Below are 14761 nucleotides of genomic sequence, written 5' to 3' on the forward strand. Positions count from 1 at the left end.
GTGCGCGTCTGTATACATTCACGGGTTTACCTCCCACGAGTTCGAGGGGTTGGCTCGTTTTCTCATAAATAAATAATTACCATAGCTAGGATTCATGCGTGTTTTGGTGGATGGATGTTATACACCTCTGGCTAGCGGACCCGTAAAAAATAGCTGTTTCGATTGATGCCTCGGTTAAAGCTGCTGCTCAAAAAATCAAAAGAAAATCAACAGCCGCAACGAATATTGATCAGATTTTGAAAATCTGAATAAATGAGAAACATGCATAAGTTAGCTAAAAATGTTGTACTTATTTATATCTACAATTCTCAAAAGTATGTACACAGCATATTGGTGTGGATGCGCGGATGGAGTTGCATTTGGGTGGGTGGTTTAGTGATGTGGAGTCCTTGCTCCGCGCGTGTACACGTAAAACTCGAATGGGTATTAAACAAAACAAAACCAAAAATCGAAGGACATGAAGAGAATGAGTTGACGTTATGATGAATGGGGAGTTGAAATCTTATCTTTTACTATTCACCGAGCGCATCGTGATTCAAACGCGTGCTGATGACGCAGCCAAAATGTATTCTTCTTCTTTGTTTCCACATCGTCTTCTTCCTTTTCCCGAATGCCCTTTTCTTAAATACCAACACATATGACGGGCCAATATACACCCGCTGCTTTTTCAGCTGTATAAGGAGGCAACAGGAATATTAGAAAAAATAAAGGTAGGAGACAAGGTATAGGTCGACCTTGCTTTACAATACCCAAACAGTTTGTTATGTTGTTTAAGTTGCACAAGAGAGCCCATCTCTCGTCAGGACCATGGTAAGGCTCTCCGGTCAGTCAAGAAGTTAACGTCTATCCGGAAGTTTTTATTACTGTTTGACTGTTGTTATTATTATTATTATTATTATTTTAAAACCAGCAGTGTGGGCTATACGCTTTAAAAATGGTGGAAGGAAACAAATAAATACAACGGATCAATTGTTATTCTGAAATAGCAACTGTGAAATGAAAAAGCCATTTGGTAAAAATGAATTAATGAACTTATTCGATACGTAATTTTCCTTAATGGGTTTCCTCCCCTGGCGGAGGTGATAATGAGAGAAGTTTGTTGAGAGTTCCTTCGGTACACCAGCCATGTGTGTGTTCTTCGTATGTGACACCTGTTTTGTACTTGTCCCCCTTTTTTTCGATTGGGTGTGGGCCTTCAATTACATCCGGTCTGGCTGCTCTCGCCTCGGAGTCATTTAAACCAAAATCAAATAAAATAAAATAATAGTAATAAAAAAAACGAAACGATCCCTGACGCCCGGAGGAGAATTCAATCGGTCAATGTTATTTCGACGTTTCCACCCATGAATACTTTTATTCTTCTCCGTTTCTTTTGTTGTTTCTTTTTTCCTGCTATACATGAAGCCTCTCTTTGACTGTTTTATTTATTTTTTATTTTTACCCTATTCCTTTCTTCCTACACACACACACACACATCGAAGCTGCTGTGCTTTCAGAAACAGGAAAGGATCCATCGCCGTAGAAATGGCGGGGACAAAAGGCGGACCTTTTCAGTCACGCTGGCGAGCGGGTGTGACGTGCGTATTTTGTTTTATATTATTTTAATTTTTTCCGTCTCTCCCTCCTTTTTCTCATTCTACTACAACTAATTTATTCGCCGACTGTAACTGGCGAGATGGAAGAAAGGTGGGGGCATAATGGGCGGGTCTCCAACTGCACGGCCATAGCTTGTAGCGTGTTATCAATATTAGACGAAGAGGTCGTCCATCAACTCTCACGACAGTCGATCGACAGACGCAGACTACCTGGCACACACTGCCACAAGAGAGTGGGTGGCGGGTTGGGGGTGTGTACGCGATGAACGCGTGTCTCTTTTTTTTTTTTTTAAGCCTCTGGAGGGTCTACAAACCGGACTACCGATTTCCCGACAAACAAGGAATCGACATTGGCCACAAATGGCGATTTAATACACAACGCCGCAGGTGTCAATCGAAGTTGATGAGAAATATGTGTGTACATCACAGTTCCAATATTGAAAGAAAAACAAAATTGTAGGAAAACGAAAGTCACCCCCCACTCGGCCAACAGCAATTCCGCATGAGTACACTCGACGACGAAACTCGACGGTAAACAATGGGGGGGTATGGACTTGTGTGCACGCTTACTTTTGGGGCGAGGCCTCTCGACAATATTGTCGATGACACATTGCCAAGAGTAGGCCAATATTGACACGACCACTAGATACTCTCCTTCCTGGTGGGACTATGTTTCCTCCGCGCCTTTAGACGCTCTGTAGCTATGGGACAACATTCCACAATGGAAACGGTCTCTGTTTCGCTTTCCTCCCTCTTCAAGCCCATTTCTTTTTTATGCATCAAACGAGAGGAAAGAGTCATTGAGTATACTAACAAAAAAGTTCAACAAAAGGTACCAGTATGGTGTGCGACACCCCACGCTGTTTTGTCAGTCCTTCTATTTCTCTTTTCCATTCTCGTTTCTCTTTTGAATACCTTCGATAACAAAACAGGCAGAGACTATAATTTCCTCTCTCGGCATCTCGAATATCCAAACTCTTCATGAACGAATCAGTTCACGTTTTTTGTTTTTTTCTTTCATTTTGCAACAAGACAAGAACAGACCAAATTGGATATCCATGCGTGCAGGACATCACACAGAAGCGATTTGTCATCATAATTTCTAAACAATTTTGAAAGGGAATGACGTGCAATTCTTGCCAGTCGCCATTCCTTCGCCTTCTGCTAGTTAAAATAAGCCATCTGACGTTGTTATCGTAAATGTTAACCTGGCAAGACACTTTGGCCCAAGGTATCATAACGGGGACAATAAAAATAATTGACAAAAAGAAGATTGTAAATAGTCACGCTTATCTCCGTGTTAATTTGAACAGAGCAAACGAGGCAATTCGAAATAGAGAGATTAATAGTCGGTTCCACGGCTGATGACTTCTTTGCATGTTGGTCGCAACAGAATGGTGTGCTCCCATTGCGCCGTGTAGCAGCCCTTCGTATCGCAGAGGGGTGGATAGGGATCGACAATGCCTTTGTCGCAGAGGTCCTTAAGCGCCATCAAGTACTTGGTTTGGTCCAAACGATCAAGCCAACGACGACAAAATGCCAACGTTCCGAAATTCTGGTTGATGACGTTCAACAGTTGCTTCGATTTTGCTAACCTGCAAAATACCGTACTAGTTTTGAATAATTTCACTTGAAGTAACGTTGGCTAAAGATTATACCTAAGGGGGACATGACTAACATCCCAATTTTTCATGTAATGGGACGTTTCCATATCGTCGTGGACGTATCCTCTACCAGTCGAACCAAAAGTTTCTATTGCGTAAAACTCGTTTTCCTCCATACGCGTCGTTTCGCCACCGCGAACGATGGGGACCGTTTTTCCAGCATGAATACCTGTAAATTAAAAGTAGTTATGAATTTAAATGACGCTTTTCTTAGCATCGTTGACATACGGTAGGGTCCAATGGAGTGCCCATTCAGATTACGAATAGGTTTCACTTGATAGGTCTTTCCATCGATTTCTACTTCATAAGACTCCATGACTTCCTGGATTGCAGCTCCAATGTCGCAAAGCCTAACATCAATGCCGGATTCTCTAATACCAGTATTCGTTGCGTCTTTAACAGCCTCAAGGAGTCGGTCGTACTTGGGATTGAAAGTTAACGTGAATGCACAGTCGATTATTCGACCTATGAAAAATATGGCATCAAGCAAAGAAGTAAAATGCACCGATCAGCTGATTTACCATTGACGTGAGTTCCAAAATCAATTTTACAGACATCATCTGCTTGTAGGACTGTAGTATCACCAGCATTTGGAGTATAGTGAGCAGCACAGTGGTTCAAGCTGCAGCCAGTTGGAAATGCCAAACCTAAACAGAATATGCAATGATAAGATTTCTTAGTTTTTAACATGCAAAACCAACCAGCTTGAAGCCCATTTTCAGCTATTAATCTACGAGATGTTGATTCCAGTTCCTCACAGATTTGTATCATGGTCATCCCTGGTTTAATATAGCGCTGCATATACTGCCTAGTCTGAATAAAGAAGGAACAATGGAAAAAACCACAAATCTATATGCATGTTGTGAAAATTACCTGGCGATGAGCTTCTGCAGCGCATCTCACTTCATTGTAAATGTCCATTTGTGCTCGATCTAGAGCTTTCTTTTCTTCACTTGTGAAACGGTCCTTGGCTGTTCTGTCATCCCCTACAATAGAATATTCCATCTCTTCCCCAACTGGAAAGTTACCTAAGATAATAAAAAAAGGGCTTTTAAATCAACAGAATCCCTCTCATAAAAAAAAATCTGAACCAACTTTACCATCAGGAAAAAGTTCAACAATGGGGATAGTTGGAGGTTCTGTTTGACCTTTTGCAGTTACAGTTTTAGTGACATCAGCAGAGGTTTTCTTTTTGGATCGGTTCTTCTTCTTCTTCTTCACTGCAGCAGCTTCACCTTGTAATAATTTCAAAGATTAAGGGCTAATAGTTGATAGAAAATGGTTCTTGACAAGCTACTTTCGGCGGCATCCTCATCATCCTTTTCTTCTTGACCGAGTTCTCCATTAGTTTTAACGTGATTCGGATCTTCGCCGTTCACTACAACTGAAACCGTGGCGCATTTCTTCTTATTTTTCTTCTTTTTCTTCTTGGTTTTTACTTCTCCATTATTATCGTTAGTGTGGTCTTCTTCATTCACCTCTTCTTCTAAATGGTCTGATTCTTCATGTTCTTTGGATTCACTGACGTTCATATTTTTATTGCAGGATGCCGCCATCTTTCATGCACACAAATCGGCATGCAGGCGAATTTCTTCCAGTTCCAGCCCAGTCCAGCTCCAGCAATGACTGAACATGTCTAGTGAGCAGGGGCTTTTTCAATTAAACGACTCACGTTGTTCGTAAAGTTCCCAATCCCAATGGTCACAAGTTTTTAGAAATTAAATTTTGTGCTCCGTACAGTGCCGTGGGTTGCGCAAAGGTCCTGAAGTGGATGTTGAAGTTCTGACCTTTGTGATTTTTCAAGAAAAAGCTGGGTGTCGTAAACGCAGAAGAATGACGTGCGTTGGATTGGGAATTGACCGGAATTGACCAAACAGTTTTTCATAAGATTTCAGCCAAATTCCATGATAACTCATAATTTTCGCTTAAAAAAAAGTATACTGTTGTGATTCTAGTCGCAGAATAATATTTTAGTGGAACGTGCTTTTTTCACCTTGAAAAGACGCCCGTTTAAAAATCTGGATGATGTAAATTATCGTTAGCGATCGGCCCCGATTAGCCATAATCGGGTTAACCGCCCCGCCCCGGGAAAAGGCAATCGGGGCTGAATCGGGTGCCACTTCGTCAGCCAGGGCGGGGCGGGGCAAAAATCGAGGTTAACCCGCTTGCCCCGACGCCATTTGCAAAAATAGTGCCTGAATTCAAACTACGAATTTGGGTCGGGTTTTTATCGGGGCAACCGGGGCGAACTCCCCGATTTTCATCATAATAATCGATTTCAACATGATCGATTATGGTTTTACGTCGATCGATTGCAATCGGGGTTGCATCCCCGATACAACCCCGATTGAGATCGGGGTTCAAAAATTTTCCCCCCGAGCATCCGCCGCCGAGACCCGAATTTCGAAACCCGATTGGCAAAATGCGCCCCGATTAAGGCTGTGGCCCGGGTCATGAAAACCCGGGTCAGATCCCGGGTCAAGGAAAAAAAAACTGATAAAAGGCAACCCTTTAAGGAATTTTTTTTTCGGGACGGGTTTCGGTACGGTTCAAGGGGTTCTCGGGCTAACCCGAGATGTGGCGCCATCTAGTAGTAAGACAAAGAAGCTTTTAACTCTTACGCTAAGTTATGAGTCAACAAAGCAGAATAGCTTGAAAACATAGCAATCTACAGGAATCGGGGTATCTCTCTGCGTACTTGGGAACTTAGGTCCTCCCACTAAGTCACCAACCCACAGGCGCCTTGGGACGTTTGTCTCAATATAGTGCTGCGACTGGTGACCAATTTTCAAAACAATTTTTCCACTTTCCACAATTTCTACACAAGTTTTACACAATTCTATGCCAAACAAAATCACATATAGTTTTGAACTGCTGGAGACTATGCTAAAATGCTATGCTTTCCTACTTCAAGTTCTAGCTCATTGTAAAAAATATAAACATATTGTGGATAGTGGAAAAAATAGTTTTGAAAATTGGCCACCATTCGCAGAAAACGTCCAAATGTACCTAAATCCTGTCAATCAGGTGATGCTGCTGGCAAAAAAAGAAGTTTCCCAAATATAAACGTTGTAATGGTTGAGTCTGATGACGAGACTGAAAAGAAGAGAAGAAAAGTGCATTTGACCCGATAATTACGCGGGACATGACCCGACCCGGGTTGTTTTTTCTGACCCACGGGTCAAGCGGGACGGGACATTTTTTTTGCATCGTCGACCCGGTTCAAAACCCTTTAAGGAAAAAAACCCTTTAATTTTAACCCCTTAAGAAAAAACCCGTCCCATTTGGTCCGGGCCACAGCCCTAGCTCTGATTCAAACGAATCCTAGGTTTTTCGCCCCAGATCTGACAACGTCCTACGGATAACCATTCTTTAGAAGGGCTTCTGCTTCGAAAATCTATTTAAATAGCTGTCATCGCTTTCATTAAGTCACTTTCGCTGAGCTGTTCCTTGGGATGTGAGCTCTCATACGATTACATCATGCTGCACAGGAATTCAGACCACGTGGTAGCGAATATGGGAATGTAAGTTTGGTTGTTTTACATTATACTTTAGCATTATCATGGCGTTGAATCTCGTAGTTCAGTCACATCTGCCATTACTTGCCTACAAAATGCGTCTCTGCATGTGGTAAATGGTTCTTGATATTTTCTGAGTAGTGTAAATTCAAATTAGACACCCATGATAGCATAGTGAAGCACAATTAAATGTATTAATATATGTAGGTTGAAGTTGGAAAAAAGGATACCTCATCTAACCTGGAAAAGCTAAACTACCTCTACTCTTGCAGCAACATTCTGAGTAAAGGTATGCATTATTTTTATCTACTTCCACCATAGTGCTTGTATGATGATCAACACAGACCTGTACTGATCGCTTTGAAGACAATATTTTTATCTGAAATTGTAATGCAAGAAAGCCAATTTTCCAGTTTTGTTGGCTTCGCTAATCTTTTTTTTTTTATTGACTAGGTTGTTGCTGTATTCACAATTGTTGGGAGAAAAAGGGTGAGTTGTATTCTCGTAGTTCCATTTCCATTTCCATTTATCACAATGATGATTATTCTTTCTGATATGCAACAAAGTTGCTGAATGACTTCAATCAAATTATTAGACATGCATGGATCTGAACTTATGTTTTCGAACATACATCTGGAGTAGAAATTTTTCTAGTTTGGTTTGTTCTAGTTTTACATGTTGAAATTTTCTGTAGGATAAGAGCTGGCTTTACCTTCCAATTGTTGTGAGCTGGGGCTTTTTACTCAGGTATGTACAGTTTAAGTTGGCAACCAATTCGCATTAGATGATGACACAATTTTTTAAGTGTCCAGGCCGATGAATATCATGATATAAAAAAATTTGGTGATTACTGATTTGGGTTTTTGGAAGGAAGCTCTAGTGGGTGTAGTGCGGTTGTTCATTTCTCTTTTCCTGTTGGCAGGTTGTATTAGGACCCCATTGATCTCCAAACGCAAGCTCTTGGAGTCCTCTTCACATTTTGCTATGCTTGATTTTAATGGTGTGTATGATTTGTGCTCTTACATATTAACATGAGCACGTATTGAACATACGTCTAGTTTGGTTTGTTCTGGTTTTACATGCTGAAATTTTCTGTAGGATAAGGGCTGGCTTTACCTTCCAATTGTTGTGAGCTGGGGCTTTTTACTCAGGTATGTACAGTTTAAGTTGGCACCCAATTTGCACTAGATGATGACAAAATTTTTTAAGTGTCCAGGCCAATGAATATCATGATATAAAAAAATTTGGTGATTACTGATTTGGTTTTTTGGAAGGAAGCTCTAGTGGGTGTAGTGCGGTTGTTCATTTCTCTTTTCCTGTTGGCAGGTTGTATTAGGACCCCATTGATCTCCAAACGCAAGCTCTTGGAGTCCTCTTCACATTTTGCTATGCTTGATTTTATGGGTGTGTACGGTTTGTGCTCTTACATATTTATTTTCCTGTGATGCATCAATTACCCTAGACTTGATAGTGATAGTAAACTTATTTATTGAGACTGAGCAACGTGATAAGATATGTAAAACGTTCTAAATAGTCGTTCGTTCGTTCGTTAGGATTCTAAAGTTTTTGTTCAACATAGGTGCAAAACATGTTGCTCGTTGGTCACATGCCCCACATAACACTCAGTGGGAACGTCTCGGTATTGCGGAAAATGTCATCTCTGGTTATGAAAGGTAATGTTAGGAACGCGTTAGTTATCCTACTTGATTGTATGATGCATATTATTCATGTTTGAAAATTCTTATGATAAACTAAGTTTCGTCACTACCACTGACTGAACGTTAAGCTATGTTTAATCCCTTTAACTGCGTAAACTAATCGTGGTGTTTTTCAGGTGTATTGATACCGTCGCACCTGTACTGTGTGACAAGTGCACGTTCCGATTGTAGTCGTTGGAAGAAATTGGCTGTATCAGGTTGGTTTATAGATTTTCTGTTTTAACTTACCCCACTAATTAAGCCGATTGGGCTAGCCCTTAACTGGCTGTTCTTTGGTATACGGTGGGAACAAAAATGCTCTTCCGTGTAAGGTCTTCCGTTAATTTTATTACGGGAAATCTAAGGGTTGAAGAGCAACATTTGGTCCGGTATTTAAAATTACTAATGTGCATGTCCTTTACAGCTGTTGCGGGAAATGAAATATCGTGACCGGTCGTTGCAGTAACGTTGAAATTGAAAATTAAGTTACGCCAAAAATTGACTGGAATAAATGAATGAATGAATGAATAATTAACGAAGGAATTTTCGTTTATTTATATATATACAATACATACATAGCGATTTTTTCAAATTCTAGAATTGCATTGTTATTGCTCGTGGCATAACTGCTCTCATGTTCTTCTCGTTTTGCCGAGAAGCGTCGTTCGAAAGCCATAAAAAAACATACACCAGTGTATCCTAACTGGCCGAAAATGCTTTGTTCAGTTATAAGAATTTTCCAAAAAAGCTCGAAATTTGTAAATTTTTTATATCTCCAAATTCATTAACATACTGATTGAATCAAATTGGGTTTGATTAGTTAATCTTAATGGAATTATTGTAGCCATATTGTATATCAGAAGTTGACAAGCCAATTAATGAATTACGTTGATGGTAGTACATCTAGGTTAATTGGTCTTGTTCGATTTAGGGTAACGTTTTAGAGAAATGCATGGAGTAAAATTAAAGAACGCTGTGTGATCCATAATTTGAAGACGATCCCTGTTTTCTGGGTCACCATTTGTTACGTAGTTGTAGAAATCCTACATGCCCATCTAGTGACAGTAAATTAGAGTGCCACCCGTATGAAGACCGAACCTTACTTAAACATTCTCATTAAATTTTGAATCCAAATCCCGTACTTTAGTAGCAATTTTTAGATTTTAAAAGAAAAAAGAAAAATTGGTTTATTTAATTGAGCCATTTCCACCCCCCGCCCAATCCTGTATTCGTGGTTATGGTATTGTAGTAAGATAAGATATAAGAATTATTCATTACATTTACACGGTTTACTACCGGACAATACTGTTTCATTTTTACTATCATTACCACAGACTACGAAGTAAAGACTACGAACGGCTATAAACCCCTTGAAGCTATGCTCGTCCTATGCCGTATGGTGGCGCGTCGAACGAACTTTCTGAAAGCCATTATATTTTCTCGTTTGCTTACTGATTTGGGTCTTCACACACCGTAAACTTGTAAGTAAACCATTAACCTTTCAATGTTGTATTTTTTTGTAGATATAGCTTAGATATTCCCCTTGTTGTGTGAATTTTTTTTAATTTCTATCTGATCTCTAGTCATGATCTATAAATTCCTTTATTCCACCCCCTTTTCTTTCTTTCTTTTGAAAAAGGGGGTTGGGGAAAAAGGGGGTGGTTCGACGCGCCACCATACGGCATAGGACGAGCATAGCTTTGATCATTCCTCTCAGCCCTATCCCCGATCGTAGTCTTTACTTCGTAGTCTGTGTCATTACTAGTTTTCATTTTTTTTTCTCAACTGTAGTGCCAGTACCTTCTGGTAGTAAGCTGGGTAATAAATAACTCTTAAAATATTAATACTAAATCTAAGTCAAAGCTAACCTGATTTTCGACATTCATGTTTAATTTTGAATAAAAATCATATTTTTTTATATGAATATCCATGTATTTGAAATAAAGAAAAGGTCGAGCTTTTTTTGTCGGGTTGGTTTTGAAGCCCTCCAGGCCTCCATATTCCAAATTCTTATTATTAGTCAAAAAGTTTCCCGATAGGGATTCTTGCGAAACTGCATGTCTCACTAGTCACATCAACCGACCCCACTTTTTTCTGAGATTTCTCCGGATAGCTGGCATTTTCGCAAAGGGTTATGCATTAATCTTTTATACGTTTTACCACCTTCCAAGTTAGGACATGGACATTGGTATCGTGTTGTAGAGCAGATAACGGAGCAGTCGTGTTCCCGTAATTTTATGCTAAACGGCGAGAGATTGCCGAGAAATTTAGACGGCAGACTCGAGTTTCGGGTATGATGTTTTTGACTATAGATGGCGTTTAGACGAAAAATCCCGATAACCAGGAGGCCGTGAACCTATTTTTGAAGACCGGGCTTCCTGCGTCGCCTAGCAACGGACTTCATATGAAAGGCCATGTATGAGTAATTTCTATCCCGTTTACTTTAGGTCCGTTGCTTCTCCAGTCCAGATCTCCACGTGTGGAACTTATTTTTACGGATTATGGTCAGTTTTTCCATTTTTACGGAAATAATGGTCAGTTTTTACACACACAAGTTTTTTCGCGATCCAGTGATCCACAACGTATCCTTCACTTTTATCTTAATCGTTAGTACACAAAGCCAATACCAGCACCACATCAACTTATACAGAACTAAGTATGTCAATCATTGAAGGACTACTTTCTTTACGTATCAGTATCACCCACAAAATGGGTGTATTAGACTAACGGAGATGAAAACATGTTAGCAAAGTTCCTGACAGGGTCCTGGTTGCTAACTCAACAGCTCTCGGTGTTCGCGAACTCAGAAAACCAATGACTAAATCAAAATCAGCAATCAATTTCGATTATGCCGTGTGATTTTTGAGAAATTCAAGAGATGTCGTTTTTTTGCCGTTTTTGACAAAAGTGGGAAAGGTTATAGAATTTCCCACTTTTTCATTTTTGTCAAAATTTCAAATTTTGCTTAACATACATGATTTCGATTCAGAATTGAATAAAAATCACGAAAATCAGTTTTTTTTTCTATTGGTGTTATAGTTTTTTTGGGCCCCCCCCCTTTTTTAAAAAATCCAAAGGGAAAAAAAAACTCCGTATACATGTCCTATGAGGCGTGCGCTGATCATCAACGCCTTCATCCCGCCTTCCCACTTTTGTCAAAATCGACCAAAAACGACATCTCTTGAAATTCCCCAAAAATCAGACGGCATATTTGAAATTGAACGCTGATTTCAATTTAGTCATTGGTTTTCTCTTTAGACTATCCGTTAAAAAAATTAACGAAAACAGTTCTGTTAGCGCACCAACTTCATTTATGGTTTTTAACATGTAAATGAAAAACTATATGACCAATAGAAAAATAAACCTAATTTCCGTGATTTTCATTCCATTCTGAATCTAAATCATGTATTTTAAGCCAAATTTGAAATTTGGCCAAAAATGAAAAAGTGGGAAGGGTATAGCCTTCCCACTTTTGTCAAAATGGGCCAAAAACGACATCTCTTGAAATTCTCCAAAAATCAGACTGCATAATGGAAATTGAACGCTGATTTCAATTTAGTCATTGGTTTTCTCTTTAGAATAGCCATTTAAAAAATTAACGAAAACAGTTCTGTTAGCGCACCAACTTCATTTATGGTTTTTAACATGTAAATGAAAAACTATAAGACCAATAGAAAAATAAACCTAATTTCCGTGATTTTCATTCAATTCTGAATCTAAATCATGTATTTTAAGCCAAATTTGAAATTTGGCCAAAAATGAAAAAGTGGGAAGGGTATAGCCTTCCCACTTTTGTCAAAATCGGCCAAAAATGACATCTCTTGAAATTATCCAAAAATCACACGGCATAATCGAAATTAAACGCTGATTTCGATTTAGTGATTGGTTTTCTCATTATACCAGCCGTTTCAAAAATTACCGAAAACAGTGCTGTTAGCGCAACAACTTAATTTAGGGTTTTTAACGTTTAAATCAAAAATTAAAAGACCAATAGAAAAATAAACCTGATTTTCATGATTTTCATTCAATTCTGAATCGAATTCATGTATTTTAAGCAAAATTTGAAATTTGGCCAAAAATGAAAAAGTGGGAAGGGTATAGCCTTCCCACTTTGGGGAAGGGTATAGCCTTCCCACTTTTGTCAAAATCGGCCAAAAATGACATCTCTTGAAATTATCCAAAAATCACACGGCATAATCGAAATTAAACGCTAATTTCGATTTAGTGATTGGTTTTCTCATTATACCAGCCGTTTCAAAAATTAACGAAAACAGTGCTGTTAGCGCAACAACTTAATTTAGGGTTTTTTAACGTTTAAATCAAAAACTATAAGACCAATAGAAAAATAAACCTGATTTTCATGATTTTCATTCAATTCTGAATCGAATTCATGTATTTTAAGCAAAATTTGAAATTTGGCCAAAAATGAAAAAGTGGGAAGGGTATAGCCTTCCCACTTTTGTCAAAATCGGCCAAAAATGACCTCTCTTGAAATTATCCAAAAATCACACGGCATAATCGAAATTAAACGCTGATTTCGATTTAGTGATTGGTTTTCTCATTATACCAGCCGTTTCAAAAATTAACGAAAACAGTGCTGTTAGCGCAACAACTTAATTTAGGGTTTTTAACGTTTAAATCAAAAACTATAAGACCAATAGAAAAATAAACCTGATTTTCATGATTTTCATTCAATTTTAAATCGAATTCATGTATTTTAAGCAAAATTTGAAATTTGGCCAAAAATGAAAAAGTGGGAAGGGTATAGCCTTCCCACTTTTGTCAAAATCGGCCAAAAATGACATCTCTTGAAATTATCCAAAAATCACACGGCATAATCGAAATTAAACGCTGATTTCGATTTAGTGATTGGTTTTCTCATTATACGAGCCGTTTCAAAAATTACCGAAAACAGTGCTGTTAGCGCAACAACTTAATTTAGGGTTTTTAACGTTTAAATCATCAAAACTATAAGACCAATAGAAAAATAAACCTGATTTTCATGATTTTCATTCAATTCTGAATCGAATTCATGTATTTTAAGCAAAATTTGAAATTTGGCCAAAAATGAAAAAGTGGGAAGGGTATAGCCTTCCCACTTTTGTCAAAATCGGCCAAAAATGACATATCTTGAAATTATCCAAAAATCACACGGCATAATCGAAATTAAACGCTGATTTCGATTTAGTGATTGGTTTTCTCATTATACCAGCCGTTTCAAAAATTACCGAAAACAGTGCTGTTAGCGCAACAACTTAATTTAGGGTTTTTAACGTTTAAATCAAAAACTATAAGACCAATAGAAAAATAAACCTGATTTTCATGATTTTCATTCAATTCTGAATCTAAATCATGTATTTTAAGCCAAATTTATAATTTGGCCAAAAATGAAAAAGTGGGAAGGGTAAAGCCTTTCCATCGATTCTCGGCATGACCGATTTGGACGATAGCCTAGACCAAGTTTTTTTTAAGTTTTCTGCTTATTCATTAGACCAAACTCACGGTGGCACATATCAGTTCGCCCCGAGGTTCGTTCCAAGTCAGCCAATCGTTCAGATAAATCTTGATTGGCCAATTCGAGGTCACGCTTCTGTGATTCCAGCAAAGCTACACGAGCTGAAAGGGATGCGACTTCTTGCTTCAGCATTGAAACATTGCATGCTTCACTGAGGTCAACTTCTTGACCATCAGTTCCTATAATAAAACCAAGTATGATACGTATTTATCAGACTTGCTCTAACAAAAAAATTAGGCTTTATACCTTCTGAGTGGGCTGGTGTCTCCACAACTTGTGCATCATCTGCCAAAACTTCCAAGCGTGTGTCAACTGGCACAGCTAAGCTGGTAGCTGGTGTATTTGACAAATCTAAAATTACAACTGTTAATATGGTTTGCTAACTATTTCAAGTTGTGTATAACCTTTAATATACTTGTTTCTCTCTTCCTTTTTTCAGGCTTTGGCAGGTTAGAGATTTTAATGAAGCGTTTGGCTTGCTGAGCCACTGCCTCTCCTTTCGATTGTGGCTCAAGATTCTTGTTAGGAGCACAATCGACATCCTTTTTCATCGGGTGATAACTTGGACCTCCTGTTAATCAATAGTGAATATATTTAGAGATTGTTATCTAACTATTAAAACTGAAAATATGTCTTGCCTGACTCAAAATGTGCACAACAAACTTTTATTTTAGGTGTCACACTACTTTCTGACAGATTCAATCGTTTCATTCCTTCTCAATTGGGTTAATGGGTCGTAGGGATTAACGATTGGGATTGAATAGAACTTCGG

At 38.7% G+C, this 14761-nt stretch overlaps 2 protein-coding genes and 1 long non-coding RNA gene across 8 annotated transcripts; 1 reads left to right on the top strand and 2 right to left on the bottom strand.

Annotated features, from left to right (window-relative positions):
• Positions 1-2871: 2871 nt before the first annotated feature.
• On the bottom strand, positions 2872-4926 carry LOC116917890 (methionine aminopeptidase 2). Its single transcript, XM_032923492.2, has 8 exons — positions 4557-4926; positions 4360-4494; positions 4133-4287; positions 3961-4072; positions 3781-3906; positions 3488-3724; positions 3254-3428; positions 2872-3190 (listed from the first exon to the last, which is right to left on the bottom strand). The coding sequence occupies exons 1-8, from the start codon at positions 4813-4815 to the stop codon at positions 2938-2940; spliced, it is 1452 nt and encodes a 483-aa protein (XP_032779383.1). The 5' UTR covers positions 4816-4926; the 3' UTR covers positions 2872-2937.
• A 1628-nt stretch (positions 4927-6554) lies between these two features.
• On the top strand, positions 6555-14443 carry LOC116916084. 5 transcript variants are annotated; one of them, XR_006643514.1, is made up of 11 exons: positions 6555-6783; positions 6985-7066; positions 7231-7266; positions 7472-7524; positions 7700-7777; positions 7876-7928; positions 8104-8181; positions 8357-8450; positions 8612-8692; positions 9809-9955; positions 14429-14443. It is a non-coding gene; the product is annotated as an uncharacterized LOC116916084 (long non-coding RNA). The 5 variants fall into 5 exon arrangements; XR_006643517.1 differs by lacking the exons at positions 9809-9955; positions 14429-14443 and adding exons at positions 7987-8024; positions 8899-8999; XR_006643515.1 differs by lacking the exon at positions 14429-14443 and having other exon boundaries at positions 6561-6783; positions 9809-10435.
• Positions 13785-14540, bottom strand: LOC123470075. 2 transcript variants are annotated; one of them, XM_045169682.1, is made up of 3 exons: positions 14405-14540; positions 14236-14340; positions 13785-14168 (listed from the first exon to the last, which is right to left on the bottom strand). In XM_045169682.1, exons 1-3 carry the CDS (start codon positions 14538-14540, stop codon positions 13942-13944), a joined length of 468 nt encoding a protein of 155 aa, XP_045025617.1. In that variant the 3' UTR covers positions 13785-13941. The 2 variants fall into 2 exon arrangements, 1 of the variants encoding a protein (XP_045025617.1); XR_006643512.1 differs by having other exon boundaries at positions 13998-14168; positions 14394-14518.
• Between the last annotated feature and the right edge of the window lie 221 nt (positions 14541-14761).

Source organism: Daphnia magna, linkage group LG2 (assembly GCF_020631705.1).
Source record: "Daphnia magna isolate NIES linkage group LG2, ASM2063170v1.1, whole genome shotgun sequence".
In the NCBI taxonomy this organism is placed as follows: Eukaryota; Metazoa; Arthropoda; class Branchiopoda; order Diplostraca; family Daphniidae; genus Daphnia; species Daphnia magna.

What these genes read in the sequence shown, in the direction of transcription:
- LOC116917890 (XM_032923492.2), bottom strand. Translation starts at nt 4,815, where the DNA reads ATGGCGGCATCCTGCAATAAAAATATGAACGTCAGTGAATCCAAAGAA. An exon ending in TGTTGAACTTTTTCCTGATG is followed by an intron (nt 4,288 to 4,359) that starts GTAAAGTTGGTT and finishes TTATTATCTTAG; the next exon opens with GTAACTTTCCAGTTGGGGAA. An exon ending in TGAAAATGGGCTTCAAGCTG is followed by an intron (nt 3,907 to 3,960) that starts GTTGGTTTTGCA and finishes TATTCTGTTTAG; the next exon opens with GTTTGGCATTTCCAACTGGC.
- LOC123470075 (XM_045169682.1), bottom strand. Translation starts at nt 14,540, where the DNA reads ATGAAAAAGGATGTCGATTGTGCTCCTAACAAGAATCTTGAGCCACAA. An exon ending in AAAAAGGAAGAGAGAAACAA is followed by an intron (nt 14,341 to 14,404) that starts GTATATTAAAGG and finishes TTGTAATTTTAG; the next exon opens with ATTTGTCAAATACACCAGCT. An exon ending in GACACCAGCCCACTCAGAAG is followed by an intron (nt 14,169 to 14,235) that starts GTATAAAGCCTA and finishes GTTTTATTATAG; the next exon opens with GAACTGATGGTCAAGAAGTT.